Raw genomic sequence first — 20,721 nt, 5'->3', positions numbered from 1 at the left:
CTTTTGAAAGCAGGCATGGAGTATGCTGTACTTCAAGTCTTGCTCCTGCTTATTCCTGTTGACAGGTACAAAGAATAGGACAACTTCCCTGGTACTGTGCAGAAGAGAAGTGTTTTTTTCTCAAGTAACCTGAGTACTGTAACGAAACATCATTAGCTTTCCTTTGGTTGATTGATGAAGATGAAAAGATTTCTGACCCTTAAGTCCAGAGGACCAGAAATCCTTTGGGCCTCTGGACTTAAAGGCCAGAAAATTTATTTAATTTAAAAATAAAATTAAATTCTTTTTCCTGTGTTAAGTTTTGTCTGGACTTGTTCTTCCTTCAGTCAGTGATTCCAAACTCCAAATTATATTTGATCTCGTCCCCTTGCTGATAAACCTGCACGAGTCCAGACTCACGTGTGTTCAATTTTCAGGTCATAAGATTTAATGATGCCTGCCTAAATAGCTGTGTTAATTAGGTGTAGCTGTGCCAAATTATATCATCTGATAGCCTAGCCTTATAGTCTCATTAAAACATCAGAAGGAAAGCAATTGCATCATAATCTGTATGATTTATTATAAACTACCCACCAGATTGTAGTATAACCTGAAGAGACAGGAACTGCTCAGGGCGAGATTATGAACTAATGACAGCTCTTGAGTCCCCATTACTCTCTAGCCTTGAGATGCTGTAGAGTGTGATATGGTAGGGAACCCAGGCATAGTATGAGCACCTAGTGAGACACCTGCACCAATCAGGTTCTGCTCCACCACAGAAGAGAGAGCTGTTAACCAACCTCTTTTTTAACTGGCATTGAGGTGACCCGTGTGACAATAATAAGTCGTAGCAACCTATAATCTGTCCAAGGGTGAGGCAGTTATATTGTTTACTGTGTATTTTTTTTTGTCTATGCAGTTAATTGAAAAAGAAATGATAGTGGAAGTAGGAAGTCAGATACTGGGGAGAAAGAAAAGCATAAAGTCCCAACTAGATGTGGCATAATTAACATAAAATGATCTTGTCGTTTGAGACAGTCCATCAATGCAGTACTGTATATCTAACAGTTGCAATGGTAAAATGTGTAGGAAAACATAGGAATTGTACAAACTTTTATGACACTTTTGCTCTAATGTTCTCCTGAAGACAGCTACTTTCAGTTCAGGTAATTTCCCCTACTTGATGTAGTTGCCTATCTAGTAAGCTTCTGTGGATCTCTATTCCAAAATCTGATATAGTTTCTTCTTGAAACATTATACAGTTTTTGCACCCACAAAGTCTTTTGGCAAAACAGAGGTAATACCCATTGCGTCAATACCTGTGTTCTCTTGTTTATTTTGAGTCTGACTCCCAGTAGCTTAGTCTGGCTTTCTCTGAGGCCCTTTAGCGCTTGCCCTGAAAAAGGCCATAGGGAGTCCATCCACATCCCGTCTCCTTATCATGCATGATTTTACAGACTTCTACAGTGTCTTCCTTAAGATTGCTCTTTTCCAGAAGGTAGGGTCTCAGTCTATGCAGTGATTCCTACATAGCTGTCATAGCAAGGCTGTTATGGTGTTTGTTGCCCAACTCTGAACCCATTTTTGGTCCAATTTATCTGTTTGGAAGTGCGGCAACAGGGACTGTGCATTGAGTTCAAGATGCAGATAGAGCATGGATTGCTATGTTCAAATAGTGTTTTTTCTTAGTCTCTATGCCTTTCCTAATGGAACGCGATGTTTGCTTTATTTCTTGGCTTTTACAAGATATTGAGCTGGTATTTTCAAGGATCTTTCTGTTGCAAACCCAAGATGTCATTACTGGCTGGTTTAGGTCAATTCAGAGCCCTATATGTGAAACTAGTTTTAACCCATGGATATTGCTTTATGTTTATTCACATTGAAAGCCATTTGCCATTTTTCAGGCTCCTACTCTCAGAAAGATTTTCTACAATTTCTCACAATCTGCTTCCTACACTAAAAAACTTCATCAGTGCAGTTTGTCTTCTCACTGCTTATTTCGTTTTCGAGGCCACTTATGATGGTGCTGCACAGTGCAGAGTCTGCAAAACCCCTTCAGCGACTTTTTTTTCATCAGTGCAGGATCTCCTCCTACCCAGTTTCCTCTTGTTCAACCAATTATTTATCCACCCCAGGACCTGTTGCCTTATCCAAAATGTGTCACATGATGTTACTGTGCAACTGCCAGTGCTTCTTCCCCTTCTCTCCCTGTTTACACTGAGGCTGGAACTGTCCAGGGAGATTTTGAATTCCTTGCCAGCAAACAAGCCAACCAGAATACTTTTATTATCTTCATCTTAATCCCCTCCCAAATCAAGCATCTGCAAATACAGCCAACCTTCCTTTTACTGCAACTGATCTTTGGTGAGAGACCTCAAAGGGAGTCACCATCCTGGAAAAGCTTGTAGCATATGATTGGAAGAACATACTTGGTAACGAAATACATTTGTACCATCTGCTAACACTTTTAAATTAAAGTAAACCCAACAAAATATTTTTCCTAAGAATGAATTGAAATTAAAATCTTTCAACACAAAATTGAATCATCCCTTTATGTGTTTATTTGTTAATATCCCAGATCAAGTATTGAGTGATGAAGCAGTATTTTAAGGTGGCATTCCTCTGTTTTTCAGTTTGGTATCCTAAACACTTTATTTTTTTTTCTCCATTTTTTTATTGCGATACTGAGATTGAATCTGCTAGAGTGGGGATTCAGTCTCTATTTCATTAATCCCCCTACTGGTAACAATCATGTTATCTGGTCTAAAGGTTGACTTCCATGATCATGCTGCTTCATCTGGAAAATTGTGTAGGGTATAAATCTCTGTGCAGATTAGTGCGTCTCGTTTCCTCAAGAGGAATTACATTTTGCCCTTTATAATGTTAACTCTTTGACCTCAAGAAGTTTGTTGATTTTATTGTTGATAATCAAGTTTGATATGATGTATTTTACAGAATATTGGCTTATTTGCTAGCTAATTTGGCACCGAATGTAGCCAGGCCACCTGATTACGTGTTTTTCCATGGACGCTGACAAAATATAGGAGGTGGTAGAGCAGACACACTCCTCCCTTCCTCTTTGAGGAAGTCTGATTTGGGTGTCGTTTTTTCAGTTTTGCATTTTATTATTATTTCTGGTGTTCTTCAGTCTCAGAAGATGTCCTGTAATTGTGATATGCTTTTGTAGCAAAACGAATGCTGATGAAGTTAATATAAAGAAACTGGGAAAATTTTGCTTTACATTTGAAAATCACATTTTCCATGCTGTATTAAATAGTCACCATAGATAAATATTTGGAAAATAACCAGGATAATGTACTAATTTTTAAATCCAGAATGTCCATTCAGAAAGAATTAAAAGTCAGTTACAATCCTGACATACTACTCACCTTCACTGAGTACTGCAGTAATGCAGAGGTCTGTGCATTTTGTTATTTGGCAGACTTAACAATCTATTCTACATTTGTGCTTGAGTTTCTAACAGCTCATTTTCATCCTATTGTGTGCCATTAAATATTTCCATCTTATTCAGGGGAAGCATGCCTGTGTTTTTAGGCTTCCTGTATCATCCTCCATTCAGAGGCACTTTCTGCCTATAGATGAACAGGAAGATTTTGGTTGGAAAGGTAGCAGTGCCATAAAGAAACACTGCAAAAGATGTGCAAAGTCAACTGTTTCATTCCACAGTGCTTTATCTAAGGAATTAAGGTTATATAGTTTCTTTTAAGGTGTTTTGGCCAGATCTTTCATTCCAAGGTGTTCTGTTCTTTGCTTATACACACTAGTATGTTCTTTAACTGTTGATGTTCAGAGGTGGGAGTAAGAAAGTAAAATAAACAGGACATTAACACCATCACTGTTGGTAGAAATGAAGAAAGAGAAAGGCAAACTGTCAAAATGTGTAAATTATTGCAGCTTTGCTTAAGGTCTGAAATTTGAACTTAAGTGAGTCTGCTTCTTATATTGTTGAGCAGCTAAAAACCTAACTCTGTTAACTAGATGGAATTTACTGTTGTCATCAGTGAACAAGCCTGTGCTTTGCATCTTTTCACTTGTGCTATGTGCTACTGGTTGTCAGGACTGGACAACTTCTTGGAGCTGTTGGGAAGTGCTGCTAGTTATTTGTAATATTTCTGCAAGGGAATATGCAGTCATTAATGAGGATCTTGCTATGCTAGGCACTATGCAGCCATACAGTAAGGTAAATCTGTATCCCAGAGAAATAATGAAAATAGAAAAGGGGAAGTTTGGCAAAAGGTAAAAGGACTATATTTTTTAAAGGAAAATGTGAAAATCATAAGATGTGTAGTATGGCTACTCTTACTTGTTTACTGTATTATTTGAGCACTTCTCAATCTGCAACAAATGTATCTTCACTAATGTCTTTTGATTGAGGGAAGTTCCATTATCTTCACTGACAGAAAGTGACAAAAAGAATTAAATTAGTTGCCTACATTTGGATGGATAACATGAGTAGGGAATTGTTCTGGGCTGGCCTCTCTATGTCAAGATATCCTGGGTCTTGATATCTCACCCAGACCAGTGCACTGCTCTTCCTTTTTATAACATTACTGACATACCTTTTGATATCCATGCTTGTGATAAAACTGATGTTGCATCTTGGATACAAAACATTAAGATCAGCAAAATGCCAATCCTTTTGAAGATAGAGATTCAATACATTTGGCACTAAACATAGACAGCTTTCACGGTCACTGTCTGAATCTGGCAATGCCATGTCATTCTATCATGTGCTATCCATGTAGGGGCCAACAGCTCAGAATTTGGCTCAGCTTTTGTAGAACATATGTGATCAGAGTTCTGAGATAGTGACAAAATATTGCATTTTATTTGCACTATCACATCACATTGTTATTTGCCTCAATTTGCAGGGCTGGTATCAGGAGAGAAGACAATTTTGAACAATTGCATTTGCAGACGTGACTGATCCATTTGGTGATGGAATAAAGGGGAAGATTACTTTTACTGAGCTACTAGGGCCCTTTTTTTTTTCCCTCTCTACAAGCTCTCTCACTGTTGCTTTCCTAGTATGGCTGGTATTTCCAATGTCAGCAAAAGACATCTGATTATATTAACTGAAGCCATTAGAAACTTGCTCTCTGTATGTGTCTGGTATTTTTCTGTCTACTCAATAATCACAGAAGGATAAAATGTTTAAGGCCCAGGTGATTTGTCTTTTTAAGAAGGAAGTTTACATGCTTCAGGTTTTATAATTTATGCCTTTCCATCCCCTATGTGTATTTTTTTTTAAATCATAGGAAAGATTAGCAGTTCCCTCAGACTCCCTTAGACAGCAGTTAATCACTTCTGTTCAGCTTCTTTCTACCCTTCAGTGTTTCTCTCTTCTTCCTATTAAGATACACAGCAGAAATCTATTTCTTTGAACAAGTATTTTAAAATAACTTAATTGCTTTAATATATATCTTATATGTAAATATATTCCTTTAGTATAGTATGAGTGATGAATGATTTAATGATGAGGAAATAATGAGAAAGACTTACTAAAAAGTTGCATTTAGTAGTAAATTTTGTATTTACAGAGTTGCTAGAAGCAGTATGCCAACCACAAAGAAGCCTGAGGTTCTCCCAGAGTATAATTATTGGGTTTGCCCTTTTTGTTGTCTTGACTGTGACTGATAAATACAATGCCTTTAGCATCATATGCTTTAGCTCATATTAATGGTGTCCAAATAAACTGTTGAGAACACTTCAACTTGAGGTGACATGGCTGACACATGACAAATGGGTTGTCTGAATGAGGTAAGGTGGGAGTCAAGTTGACCTGAAGAAATAATGGCACTATGAGAGATCTTTGAGCTGGACATGCAGTATTCCATCCTTTACATGCTGTGCTCTTATGGAGCAACAGGACTCCTCCACAAACTCCTGCTGTAACAGAGAATGCTTCATGGTACATCTCCTTAATCTGTGACCTGTTCCTGCAAGGGCTTGAATTGAGAAACTGTGAACTGGAAGAGGCCAATAAAAGCATGATAATTGTGTTATAGTGGTTAAAAAATATTTCATGTTATGGTTGGACAACTGTAACTGTCAAAGTAGGTGAGAAATACGGATATACCACTAACTTTGGAATGCCAGAATTCTCACTTAATATCTGATTTTTGTAGAAACATAAATTCAATGACAAATCTAAATTTTGGGGCAGAGAAAGCTTTTCTACTTAGTCTAGCTATTATGCTTGTCTAGCCATGTTTCAGAACATTCAGCTTTTAGTTAAAAAGAATAATAATTTTTGGAGTTATCACTAGTCAAATTATAACCAATAGGAGTACATCTATGTGAGAGCTTTCATACTTATCATACAATTTTTTCTGCTATGGCCCTGATGATGATAAATCTGCAATAAATCTTAGGCTTGCAGTCGATGCAGGTACTAATGTATTTTACTGTTAAGGCATGAAAGATAGAAAAAGTCTCCTTGGAGAAATTTGAATTTTATTCAGACTCTACATTTCCACTATGAGACAGAGAAAGATGCAATATAGACTGGTCTTAAAGTCCTGCTTTAAACTACTTGGAATACATGATAGACTGAAGGAAAATTGTGATATATTTTTCTTCATGTGCTGATTGAAAAGCAAACCAGACCTTCCAGATTTTCTTCCATTTGACTTCAATGTTGAGTTTTCCTATTGAAATGGGAAGGCCCAATTCAACTTTACAAAGTGAAGCCAAGATATATATATATCTTGAATAATTCATAACCAACTTATTGAAAAACTTCCACTCTTGAAACTTACTTGAAGAACTCTGAAATATGGAATATAGATTTCATGAAAAAGGGATCATGAGAGCAACAAATCTGTTTGTCATCTGCATAGCAATACTTAGTCATTTGAGCAATATAATCAGGGAGTGCAATGATATAGACATAGAACAATGCATGGCCAAGAATAAAGTCCTGTGGGATGTCAGCTGTAAGTAAAAAAGGACTTGATTAAGGATGGCTGTATTAAGTAACAAGTGAATGGTCAAACAAAAATAATGTTAGCCAGCACATGTTAGCTTTAGTAATACATCTAAAGTACTATGAATAAGCAATAGTGATTGATTGTGAGTATTCAAAATAGAAGACTGACAGCATTTCATTAGAGCAAATATTAAATCATATTTACAAACACATGTACCTTAATAATTTCAGGTCATTAACCAAATGACACCATTTAGTAGATGTCTCCATTAGGTAGTTATAAATCCTCTCTGGCAATGGCAAAAACAAGTTCTAACTTTTGGTAGTGTTTACAATACAATAAGCACCCTGGGAATAAGTTAGTTGAACACATCTTCACCAGCCATCATAACGATAATGACAAAAAGGGCATGCAAAGATACAACTGGAACTACTGCAGGTGAAGGCTTGAAAAGTGGGGAAAGTAGCCTTACCAGAGGAGTAGCGGTATAGGTTTTTATCTAGGTGGCTCAATAGAAAACTAGGTAGACGGTTCATCCCTTGAGATACAATATGAGATTGATGATTTAATTTTTGTTAAATTTCTTTGGTTAACGTTAGGAAAACAGGTAGATGTGGGAAACGTGGTTCTAGTAATCACAAGATAAATATTCAGCAGTCCATTGTTCTGCACTTTTTGTTTAACATGCAACAGGAATCACCTAGTCCTGTTTTCCCTACTTTATTTACTTTGCATTAGTCTTTATTAAAAGGATCTCAATTTCCTATCATGGGGTGATTTTTAGGGCTTTTAAAGATTTTTAAGTCTCTGATTCCTCTGCATCTGATATCACTTAATGAACAGCACAACTTTCCAACATATTTTTGTTCAAATATGCAAAGGTCATATTCTTCATCTGGTCTTTTCTCCCAAATTATCTGACTGATTTTATTTGCAATCTGTGTAGTCATATGAGCCTGAGCTGGAAACAACCAATCAGATCAGACTGTCCTTTCTCTTGCCAATGCGGAATATAGTCCCCCAGACAGAGGACACATGCTTGATTTTGGCCAAAAGCTGAGAAGAAACCTCCTGATCTTCACCCACTGAAATTTAAACTCTCATCTGTTATTAATCTATTTTCAGGAAATGATTACCAGAACATCTGCTCATGCCCAGTGAATTTTTACTTCCTTCTCTTAAAGCATACTTCCCCAGTGGACTGATGGAAGAGTTATTCTGCAGCTCATTCTGCTCTTTAAAATAACATTGGTCCACTGAAGAAATGTTAGCTGAAAGTGATGTAGTGATCTTTGTAGTTCATGTTGCAGCTATCAGGGAAATAAGAGCAAAATAATTACAGCAAGAATAGTAGGATTTCCATCTAACAATTTATTTTATTTTTAAATCAGAAAGCATTATGAAACATTCAGCAAATGCATGTTTGGTGTTCACATGAAGTTGTAAACATGTATAAACTTTGAAAATATTAAATACTGGTTCTAAAATGCTGATGCCAATGTGATATGAGAGGAGAGCCTTTTCTGGGGTAAATGTGCTACACCAGTCTTTAAGATTTAGACATACATTTAGATTGTGACTCTGTTCAAAAATTTTCTTAAAGCTTTTGAGAAAGATAATTTTCTTGGAGTCAATTTCCAGCAGAAAATGCTAAGTTTCCATGGATATGGCATGTGTTCCCAGCTTTGTAGTTATGCTGCTGGTTGATTGAAATTAATATATAGTGACATTAAGCTATGTCTATTAGCTTTCTTTCTCTAGACATGTACAACTCTTTGTACATATAACAGACAGCTACTCACAGGTGGGACAGCTGAACATGTAACCCAGCTATGTTTCTCATCAAGTTGGACACCCTACTTCAGTTTTCTTGTCTCACTTCTAAATTTCAGGATATATGAGGAGGATATACGAGGGAGTCAAAGAGGTTCATGCTCCCCTGAAGTGAGGGGACTGTCCTGATCCTTACACATGTATGGGAGGGAAAATACAAAGTGACAATATGCCCTAGCACTACAGCCCAGCATGCACACAGCTACACAAAGATCATTAATCTTAGCATTAATGAAGCCTTTAAAGTCTCCTTCTCCACTTCCATGTCTTTCCCAAAATATGTCCTCATATCCTCTTTCTAATCTCCATCCCAACTTCCATTCATTTCCAGAGTAAGCATTCATCTGTATAATTTACAGATACAGTTAATTTTTGTGCATTGAGGAAAATTCTCTATCAACATGCCTGCATTTAATTTTCACGGTTTTGTCGGGGTGCTGCTTTCTGATCTTAGAGCGCCTTTGTGTAGCTCAGATGTGCTACCAAGACAGCACCTTCTCAACAGTGCAGATCGCAGCAAATTGGCTGCATGAGGCTTTCTTGTGTAGTATTCTGCCTCTGCACAGCATAGCCAGTTATTTACATAAACATTAGGCTTGTGACTCTCTGCAGAAGTTAAATTTGAATGCTTTGTTCAGGGTCGTTACTCCAACTGCAGATATTTAGGGCACTAAATGTTGGGCCTGTTCCCCTGTAACGAACTACTAATCTGATGGAGTGTCCAGGAAATAAGCAAAGCTGAAAATGGGAGCCTAAAGCAATGTCCACTCAGAGATGAAGAAATGTTTTTAGTTTGTTGGTTCAGATGGGCAAAACCCTCCACTAATTAAGTCAAATTACTTAGAAAATATCTGAGCATGGAAGCTGTAGCTTTAAGGTTTCTGGTTCACATGATTGCAAAATCTGAAATTGTAGTCTTCTGTCTTCATGGTTCACGCAAGCTACACTTTAGGCAGCAGACTGATTGATTTTAGAGCATTAGAAGATCCAGTTTTTAAAGAAAAGGTCACTTGTAAGCCCAGATATAACAGCAGTTGGTTATTCACTGTGATTGACTACTGTTGCATGATTTAGTTGGAGCTGACATCATGAAACCTTTATACTGTCTTCTGTTAATAATATTGAAATGCATTGTTTTCATTATTTGTGCTTCAGAATAAGAGCCAAGGATTGAGTTTTGTCCGTATACATGCACCCTGGCAAGTACTTAGTCGAGAAGCGGAACTCCTTAAAATAAAAATGCCCACTAAAAAGGTAATTATCTTCTATTTTCTATCAACTAGTTGTATGACTAAAGGAGGGGGAATCAGAATGTATAGAAGCCTACGGATTTACTTTATTTTTAAACCAGAGCAAATTAATGGTCAGGTTTATTCTTTCATATTACTAATTATTTTGAGATTATTTAGTATTCAGAATCATAGTTAAGATGGGATTTTCAAAGGGGTTTTCAAAGGCCTCAAAGGCAGCTAGCTGACAGTCTGTGTTCAGAAGAGTGATGTCAGACGTGAGTTTTAAGGAGGGCTTTGAAAGTTGAGAAGGCAGTAGCTAGTTGGATTTTTGTCAAAGAACTTTCCTCAAAGGTGAGGTGCAGTCTTAATATATGATATTATACTAGCTGGGCATTGCCTTAAGATTTCTCTAAAGTCGAGGAATGTCAAGAGAGTCTGTTTTGATGGTATCAATGACTTCATGAATTCAGATTTGCCTAATGTCATTAAAACTTTGACTCACTATCTTCTTTACAATCTTTACAGGCTGCTTTCAGCAATGTTGCTGGAAAACATTGTAAATTCTCAGTAGCAGCTCTCAAAATTCATAGCCCTGCAATGATTTAGCATGTTGGCTAAGAACTTCCACTGAAGTCAATGGAAGTGCCTTATGCTTTCAGTTAGAGATACTCATCAATGGCATTACTGAACACTTATTTCATGGCATTGTCATTAGACTTTAAGGACAGACTGATTTTATTTTCTTCCACGGGGTTGTTTGGGTTTTCTTGGGATTGTTGGGTTTTTTTTTCATATTTCACCCAGCACCAGCTTCAGTGTTATTCACACCCCCTGCTGTTACAATCTGTCACTGTTTGTTAGAAGCTTAGCTAAGCCAATCTTGTATACTCTTACTGTATTGTGTTTGCATCTCAAGAGAAAAAAACAAAAACCACAAACCCAAGTCTGGTTACTTCTCATCAGTCTTTGAAAATTAACATGTTTTGGTATGTTTTGGAGAGCTACAGTACCTTTGTCCTTTCTGGCATATTGATGGATGTTTAGGCCCTTTCTAGAAATGGACCTATATATTCACCTTCACTCTTTTATCCCTTCCCAGCTTCATTTTTTTTGCGCATTTTTAGTGCCTGCTTATTTATCACTCCTTCCCTCTTGGGAATTTTCTCCTCCTAGCTTTTTACAGACACATTGAAGCAAATTTTACACTATTTTAATTGATGAATATTGACATTCTATTCTGAACTAAGGTCTGTCCAGGATCTGATAGTCTCCAATGACTGCCTTAGTCATTCACAAACAGTTAAGCATTCCATTTTCTTCTCTCAATGGGAAAAAAAAGCACTGTATATCATAAGACCCTAAAGACACAGAATCATTTGGTGTAAAAGACATCTAAAAATATTGACAAATTATTTCATTTAACCACTATACATTATTTATAGCATCCTTTCCTTTGAAGCAACAGATTTCAATGAACATATCAGATCTGCGCAGGTTTCATGTTGAATGAGATAGCCTTATAACAGACATTTGTTGAGTAGTATGATAAATATTCTAAGAGTAAATGAACATGCAGTAATTGATTAGGCAGTTATGAAAACAGCATTTAGGTTTGTACTTTTATTTTGGTGTGTAGAGGAAGACAAAACTGAAATATGTATACCATCAAGGAAACAAGATCTCAATTTTCCTGAGAATTCATCCTAGGATAATAGATTATTTTCTGTAACTTAAAAGCAATATGACATTTTTAAAGAGAAGATTGCTGACAGCTCTTGTTGACTACATTATTTTTCTATTATCTCAACTGCAGAAATAGAGCACTACCAGAAAGCAAGAATGACAGGAAAACTATGTTCATGTCTTACCTTCTTTTGCAATTAAGGACAGTTAAAAAAAGAATTTCCTGTGAAGAAAACAAAAATCCACTTTGAAAACCTGAAATTTTATATTTTGGGGATTTGGCAATACAAACTGAAATATTCAGCCAGTAACCACTAAAAAGAAAATTCCATTTTTGTTCAGAAAGACAAAACATTGTTTTCAAAGCACATAAGGTATTTTGTGTGATGCTATTTTTATTTATTCAAACACCCAATGAAACCATAAACAAAGCATTTTCAGTGGAAAGTATTCATCCACCTCTAAACATGATGAATTGGTTGCAAAAACTTTTTTTTCTTTCTTCCCTGCCAAATGTTGAGTCTTAAATCATCTTTCAGGACAAATTACATTCTGTGAAAAGGTATTTTTTGAGCAATTTTATCGATATGATTACTTATGGGTGTGACAATAAAGTTATTTTTGAGGAGTGAGAATGGCCCACACTCACGTATGAGTATGAGAAACAATCAGGACCAGCTGGAAGCAGTGGTCCATTCCCAGAACTATGATGTCTTAGTGAGAATTGGTGGATTGAGTCCCATGACTGGAGTGATGGGATGAAGAGCTATAGGCTCTTCAGGAGGGATAGGCAGGGCGTGCAAGGTGGAGGAGTTGTACTGTGTATGTAAGGGAGAAGTTTGACTGTAGAGCCCTTGCAGTTAGGGATGATATGGTTGAGACCCTCTGGGTGAGGGGATTAGGGAGATGAAAAGCAAAGCAGTTGTTGTGGGTGTCTACTATTGATTGCCAAGCCAGGATGGCAGGACTGATGAATTATTCTATAGGCAATTAGGAGAAATTTTTGATCAGTTAGCCTGTTAGGGTTTACCAGTTAGGGTAAACACCCCTCCTGCATTGACTGATCCCTCTATTCCCAGTTACAAATTCAAAATTATTGCTCTTCCTTTCTGCCATTTCTCTTCAGCTCCCGGTTTAATTAGTAAGGGTGTTTCTTGTATTAGCAATTTGGCACTGAGTTTTCTTCTGGAAGTAGCTTGTGAAGGACAAGAACTTTTTGGAACTGAAACCCATACGGATTCAGGTGCTTGCTGTTATATGGGACTGTAACTTGAGAGAAGGTGCTTATTTTAATTACAGATTTAAATGTGTATAGCAAATTTTTTTTTTTTTTAATTGAATTTTTGGACATGCTAACATACAATATTTATTCAGATGTATGAAATCACAGAAGAAGGGGGAATACTCAAAAAGTTTAATGAAATATGGTGCAAATTGACGGAACCTCTGCAACCCCGGGTGCCACGACAAGAAAATACCAACATGAAAAGCCTGTTTTACCCGTTTTCCAGAGAGAAATTATATTTGTGAGTATTTTAAATTGTGAAGAACAATGAAGAGAGCTATGACTTATCATTTTAGTGTTGTCATTTTTTTCTACCAATATTTCAATCAAAATACAGAAATTTATTGAGTATTTCTGGAAATCCTGAGGAAATATACAAGTTGCTAGATTATTCCTGGATAATATTTCCAAGTGATAAAAGCATATGTCTGCATAAAATTAAATTTATTGAATGCCAAACAGATCTAAAGTAAACGAACATGCATCGGTACTGAATTCAGCATCAGTGGATTAACAGAAATCTAAATTGCAGAGACTTTCTGCCAGTGTTTTAGTTCCTTCTGCTGGATAACAGAAGTGCAACAAATAAAATCTTTATGTTTTTAACTTAAACTGTAAAAATCCTACCACCAAAATCCTGATTATTTGGTTAAGAATATTACTGCCTTGAATTGGAAAAAGAAAGAGCTAGTAGAAATCTGATAATAATTTTCCTCTTTGTAGATTTATTATAGTAATTGAAACTTGACTAATAATATGCAGGTAAGAAATTCTTGACATCTGGCCTTTCGCTCAGAATAATACTTTTGGCCCAGTTTGACATTAAACACTCCTTTTCTCCTCATGGGTGTCTCCTTGTATTTATGTCTGATAAATAAAATTTGGTAATAAATATAATGAGCCATCATATCATTTATTGTCCTCTCTGACAATTTTAATTAATACTGAATACAAGCCAAATTGATTGAGGGGAATAAACTGGGAAGCTAATTTCACATATGATGATTCTAAGGTTTAAGGGAATGCATATTTCCAACGGAATGGTTATTTGAAAACAAGTGAAATGCTGACTGGTTAGTTGCCTGGAAAAGAATTAGGTCAGTTGAAACCTAATAACATAACCTTAGAATATTATAGTGTTGACGGTACGTTATAAGGAAAATATTAAAAGGTCGTGTTGTGTAAACAGTATACAAGCTCTCCTTACCCAAAAGGCACTTTACAATAGTCAATATTTTTGCATTTTTATGCCCACCACCCTTGCAATCCAGGGAGAGCTCTGAACGACTACATCTTAAATAGCACAGTCTATTATGCTGTACTATTTAATCTAGATTTCGTTTAAACCTCTGTTTTTCTTACTTGCTGTGGTTTCTAAATGACTTGTAAATCACAATCTTATATGTTATCTTAGGTTTTACTACCACATCTGAAAACATAACTTTATTATTTTTCTCTTTCAATGTTTTAGGTATAACATTAAAGACAAAGACACATTTTTTGACAACGCTACCCGCAGCCGAATAGTAAGTAAACAAAAGTAACGTATCATTCACTTTTGGCGCTGAATGGGATTTACTTTAAGAGTGAGTATTGTTAACCACGTTACTAATTTCATCAGGTTATGCATTTCTCTGTACCTGCAAAACAGAGGCAGCAAGAAGTATGTAAAAAATACCCTTCTGGAGCTGCCCAGTGGTCCAGGAGTAGCATGTATCATGTTCCTTGTATCGTGTTCCTGAGATCCTGCTAGGTCTCCAGCGGGTTGGAAAGGCAAGATTTCTCTTTACATACGCAGTGCCAATTCCTCCCTAACATGCTATCTTCATCCATACACGGTTGAGTTTCATAGATAATAGCACACCCACTGATCACTTTATGTGTGTCTTGATGTTATACTTCCAAATGTGAAAGATAGACATTTTTTTTTACAAAGTCAGATTTTGCTGTAATTTTTTTAGTGTAAAATTCCCATTTTACCTGAAGTCCTTATGTTTCACATAGTATTATAAGGATGTGACAAAGCAGGATTTAGACTACAAATGTTAGGGGAGTAATCCACTATTAAGACTCGCCATAGCATTCTTAAATGTTATCTAGTGGCCTCAAGTCATGCATTTATATGAGTGAAATATATGGTTTAAACATATGTGCAAATGAACTCTACAGAAGTCTCTTATTTTAAAGCTTTGTTTTATTGCTACCTCCATGATGAAAATAATGATAAAAGACAATTTTTATGTTATATCATTGTTCCACAGGTACGTGAAATTTTGAAACGCACATCTACAAAGGCAAGAAACAGCATGGGTAAGAAGGAGGGAAGATAATTATATATATTGTTTTGAAAGGAATTGTTTAGGTGTCTCACAGGATGTTTATTTTTTTAGCAGAGCACAGAAGTATGCTGGCACATTTTCACAAAAAAAGTAGAGATTGAAACAACTGTTTTTTCTGAGAAATAAAATTGAACTTTCTGTACCATGGTTAGGATAGAACATGGTAATGGGAGCTTGCTTTTCATTTCTACAGGTGCAGTATCTGGCACATAACTTGCATTTCATGAGTTGTTATAAAATTTGATTTGATTATTATATGATCTGCTTTTGAAAACTCAGATGTCAACTACAATATGTGGTATTATTTCTTCCAGAAGCAGATTTTTCTTGCCATTTCAACGTAATAACACATTTTTCCAGGTTATTTTTATCACTGCTGCCTTAAAAATGTTGCCCATAAACGGCATAATGGAATATATGACTTAACTATGACTGTTTTGAAGATTTTGTGTGATACTTTTGGGGTAACTCTGAAATATGTGGAGCTTTTGATTTCTTGAGGTTCAGAACACATACAGGTGTCCTTATTCTCTTTTTTCTTTCATCCACTGTGATGGGTGCCACATATCTCCCTGGTGGCAAAGAACTGATAGTGCTCCTTGTCTGGCACGTTTTCTGGAAGTCCTTCTGAAAGCTTGACCTCTTATGTGCAGATCACATAATGTAATGTACTTGAAAATAGTAACATTCATTAAAAAACTGAAAAGATGGTTGAGAAAATGTCAGGCATTCTCAATTTCTAAACCATTATTCAGCTGGTGTTTTTCTATATTGTGTTTTTCTATGTTTTGATCTGCTCAAAGGCTCTGGTGGGACACTAGAGAGGAAGGCTACTTCATTTCCAGAGAACCCTTTTTGTGACTAGAGAGACCGTTCTTTCTTTGGGAGCTGTGGAGCCTGTGCAAGTAGATATCTTTGAGTGCAGGATTTTAGAGACAAGGTGTTGTAAGGTTTGTAAAACAAGAAGCCTGAAGTGCAGCAGGGACACTAAGCCTGTTGATATAAAAGACAGCCACCAGAGCTGACACTTTCCCAAGGGATCCAGAGAGAATGTATTGAATCCTTTGAATCTTTGTAAGTTATTGGGCTGACAGAAAGCTTGAAAGAAGCAGTCCTGCAAGGACACAGTATGAAGGGAAAGAGCACTTTACCAGTGGGGTTCTCTTTGCCTCTTACTTCAAATATTTTTCTATATTAATAGGTTGTTCTGGTTTATAATGTAATAAAAGCCATCATTAGAGTTCAAAGCACTAGTAGTGATTTTTCACGCTTTTTTGACACTCCAAGGTGAAAATAAAGGCTTATCCACTTCAAGCTCTGGTCAGCTCAAGATCCCATTTGACATGAAACAAATATTTTAATCTTCCCATCTTTCTTATCTTTCTGGCTCATAGCCAAAACGTGAATATGCATCATGTTTGACATAAGTTCACTAATCGTTTTGGTCTTCTGAGATCGTCTCCCAAAAGTCCTGTGCTTCATATGTTGCTTAGGTTTTCTATCTCACTGGTCTTAAGACTTCAAACTACTCATCATAAGTGGTTCAAAAGATGCCTTTAAGCTTTTTAGTGTGTTTGTTTGCTTGGGGTTTTTTTTAAGATTCCATTGCTTATTTTGCAGAGGAGGTGGGACAGTGATGTTGGAAATACTTACAGCAGTCTTTGATTTCCATAAACATATGATTCATAGTATAGTAGGAAGAAAATAGCAACACTTCAAACATTTCCTCATTGATTTTTACACCTGTGTAAGGCTGAATCTGATTTCAGCTCCATGGCATTATACAAGGTAGGCATATTTTCTTCTAGTAAATCTCTGAACCATTGTAAATTTCCAAACATGGAATTCTTTCAGTAGAAGCCCATCTAGGGTGACGTTATTCAAACATGAAGATTTCCCAATTCTATTAATGCATGTAGTGGTAAGGGTTTTCTCTTCTTACCAAGGAATAAATTTATTGGTAATGCCTATCTAGCATCTCTGACCAAAGGTTTTTTCCCAAACATTTCAGAATGATCGTTGTGTAATTTGACTGTGGAATTTTTTCATCCCTAAAGACAAGCTAGCTAGTTACTTTTTACTGGGAATTGAAAGCAATACCTTTTACTGGTCACTGAAAGTCTGGAATAAGCCACTAATCGTAGCTTTAATTGTCATCTTATGGAACAATCACCTGCAGAGACTGAAGACAGAATGGCTCTAAGATTCGTAGATATTGAGAGCCAGTAGTGATCTTGTGTATGTCTGTAGGTGCTGCAGTAGTTACCTTGGGGATTCAGTCGCTAAATCCCTGGAAGTAAGCAGTCAATGAATAGTGCCATGTCTCTGTATCTTCCTGTACCTTTCACCAGACTTCCTGTACCTTTCACCAGACTTCCTGTACCTTTCACCAGACTTCCTGTTTCTTTAGGACTCAACAGTTTTTGTCCTTGTGCATCCAGGATTTCAGCATAATGGTGGACTTCGTGAGCACAAACTGATTTAGATCCTACAAACCAGGGTTGTTTCAGACTCAGAAGGATGGCCTTATGTATTGATATGAGCAAGGGTAGAAAACCCAGCATTTGGTTCAGTGAGAACGAGACCTCATCTAATATTAGTCAATAGAGAATAAGGGTTTCTTCAATCACAAATTTACTTGAAAAAGGAGTTTTTTTATGCATTTTTTTTTTTTGGTGTGTCAGTGGGGATCCATGGTTCTGATCATTGTCAAGCTTCAAGAAGGACTTCCCAGATGCTTTCCTCCTCAGCCACATGCCTCTTTGCTATCAAGATGATAAAGTGGTCAAAACAGTCTTTGCACCACACTAGTTCACTCAAGAAAAAGCACTATATGGAAACAACCCTTTCTGTGAAAACAAGTTTTCCACACCAGGTACCTCTAGGTTGGTATATGCTCATCTTGACATGATTTTGACTAGTTTCCGTAATACAGCTCAGTCCCCTTTGTAATGTCATTAAATGAAATCTGTAAGAATTTTTTCTGTTTACCTGTGCCTAGCTGTTGGCCATTTTAATTTTTTTTTCTTTTAGGTATTGGCACATTAATAGCAAACAATGTTTATGATGCAGCATACCCACTTCATGATGTACGTATATACTATTAAAAATCTAGTTCCCTGATGGTATCACTCAATAGTACGGAGAGATTAGTGTTTATTGTCTGTGACAACGATAATATATTCCAAGTGTGTGATTTTAATATGAAAACTCTTACACTTAAGTACTTATTTCAAGTTGTGACCTAAAAGTAAAATCAACAATGTAGGAACAGCTGAGCAATTTTTTTATTGAATTTGATCTATCTTTACATCATTTATTAAAGCATTTTCTTTCTATAGGGTGAATATGAAGGCCAAAATGATTACATGAATGAAAGAAAGGTAAAATATATTACAAAATTAGTTTCATGTTAGATTGAATGTGACAAATGTGACTTAATCTCGTAAATGTTACTAAAGTGTTAGCCAGTGTTCAATCAAGTAAATGTTTTTACAAATGCATATATTTTTTGCAATGTTTATTTTCCTGCATTTCTGCATGTAAAAGATATGTTGTAAGCCTTTTTATAAAGTCTTCTTATGAAGTATTTCAGTGAATTTAATTTGATATTTACATCTTGAAATGCTTCAGGTTTCCCTCCACATGCATAGACAATATTTTTCAATATGTCAGGAAGCAAAAGTTGTAAAATAACTTCGATGATTATTTTCTTTCCGTAACCAGATGGTACTATAGAACAATGGTTACTAGAATAAAACATAGTTGTATTTTTTGTTTGATTGTGCATTCAATTAAATTACATGCGATATCTATAAAATCTGCTTCCAATTATTTTGCATGTAAAAAGTTTCTAGCTATCAAAAGACTTTTGGAAATATATCACCCACCAACACTCTCCACAAGAGAAATGGAAGCATAATCAAAGACTACGTGAAGTCAGATTGGTTTTATTACGTACGCTTACTATTAGAAATGAGCAAAAACCATTTAATTACTGTAATCCTCTAAGATCCATTCCATATTGTTCTCTAATGTTTGCTCTTTTTCTTTTTTTCCCTTGATATACAAATGGTAGGAAATAAAGAGGGAAAAGTGTGGGAATAGAAAGGGGAGGGGGAGAAGACAATGGAGAAAAAGAGAATGTTTGGATGCCTAAAATATTTACTATACTAGAAATTAAATTGCATATGTTCTTGGTGACTTGTGAATTATTTCATAAATGCTTTTAACTCAGCAGTATCATATGTTGATATGTGCCTTTTGTTGCTTGAAAGAGAGGTAAGAAAATGTCATTAATTTGGCAAAACACAGTGCGGTTCTCAAGAGTGTAATTGACACAAATGATGGTTATTTAAGCATTTGGAATGAAGACAAAATTCATAGGTCATACAAATGAATTTGATTTCTTCAATGCTGGGTTAGTAAAAATCTGAAAATATAATCTTCTTTGTAGTTTTGGTAAATAGTGTTAACATTCTGCCACTAGATGTCTTCGTGTGCCGCAAACAATTTAGTTTAGTATATGGAACTTGTAAGCAGAAGAGACAAAGCTGGAAAAAAAAACTATAAAGAAGCTTGTATATTTATGTCTGTTACTTTGAATGGTTTGTTAATGAAGAAATTGTCTGCACTTGCAGAATTTTCTCTGAGTAAGTGGTAATAATGATACAGTAATGGACTCTGAAAATCAGCTACATAGTTTACTGACTTATAAGGTTAGCAAATTTGTAGAGAAGAAAGGTAAATGAACATTAGTCAACGGAGGAAGATTGGATGCTGTGGAATAGGGTGGAAGAGGGCCTAAAAGGACTAGTGTCTGGAAAAATATTCACCCCACTAGTTGTCTGTTGTGCTGCCTTCTTTTTATTCTGCCTATTAGGCTCAGTTATGAAGTGTTAAGTATTAAAAACATAAAAGCTTCTTTCCAGAAATACATTATTGATTATTCACATATGTCTCTGCTGCCTAGCCATTGAATCTGCTGTAGTATTTCTATGCATAACATCATCTGCTTTCTATCTGAATCTAATAGTCTCAGTGTTTAATTTCCTGAAAAGACCTGATCAAGTTTAAACGAAAAGGGGGCATTTCTGAGCTTTTTTTTTTTACTTTGCCCATTTTTATTTCGTCCATTTTAACTTCTCTGTAGCTTCCATTTCAATTGTCTGTTGTATAACACTGAAAAATTATGAACTGAGCCCATCTAGGGTGCTTATGCCACTAAGGCAGCACAAGTAATTCAGAGTTATGTACCAGTTCATAATATAAAAGATTAATCCTTATTAACACGCTTTAGGATTTTCTTGGAAAAAACGCACAGGGAAACAATACTTTTGTCACATCCTATGAGAATTAGAAATCTGCAGTCAATGAAATCCGCTCTTTTCCTAAGACTGTTGATTGGAGTAAAGGAG

At 36.0% G+C, this 20,721-nt stretch overlaps 1 protein-coding gene across 1 annotated transcript in view; it reads left to right on the top strand.

Moving 5' to 3' along the window:
* Positions 1-20,721, top strand: part of ANO2 (anoctamin 2) — a 168,742-nt gene that overhangs the window by 23,688 nt on the left and 124,333 nt on the right. Inside the window, exons 4-9 of the mRNA XM_030480569.1 lie at positions 9,921-10,019; positions 13,055-13,206; positions 14,437-14,491; positions 15,227-15,275; positions 18,338-18,393; positions 18,646-18,687. Of these exons, the coding sequence (XP_030336429.1) occupies positions 9,921-10,019; positions 13,055-13,206; positions 14,437-14,491; positions 15,227-15,275; positions 18,338-18,393; positions 18,646-18,687 (453 nt within the window). The remainder of the gene's footprint in view (positions 1-9,920; positions 10,020-13,054; positions 13,207-14,436; positions 14,492-15,226; positions 15,276-18,337; positions 18,394-18,645; positions 18,688-20,721) is intronic.

This window comes from Strigops habroptila, chromosome 3 (genome assembly GCF_004027225.2).
Source record: "Strigops habroptila isolate Jane chromosome 3, bStrHab1.2.pri, whole genome shotgun sequence".
In the NCBI taxonomy this organism is placed as follows: domain Eukaryota; kingdom Metazoa; phylum Chordata; class Aves; order Psittaciformes; family Psittacidae; genus Strigops; species Strigops habroptila.
Note: the sequence above shows the minus strand (reverse complement) of the source record. Positions and strands in the feature narration are given on the sequence as shown.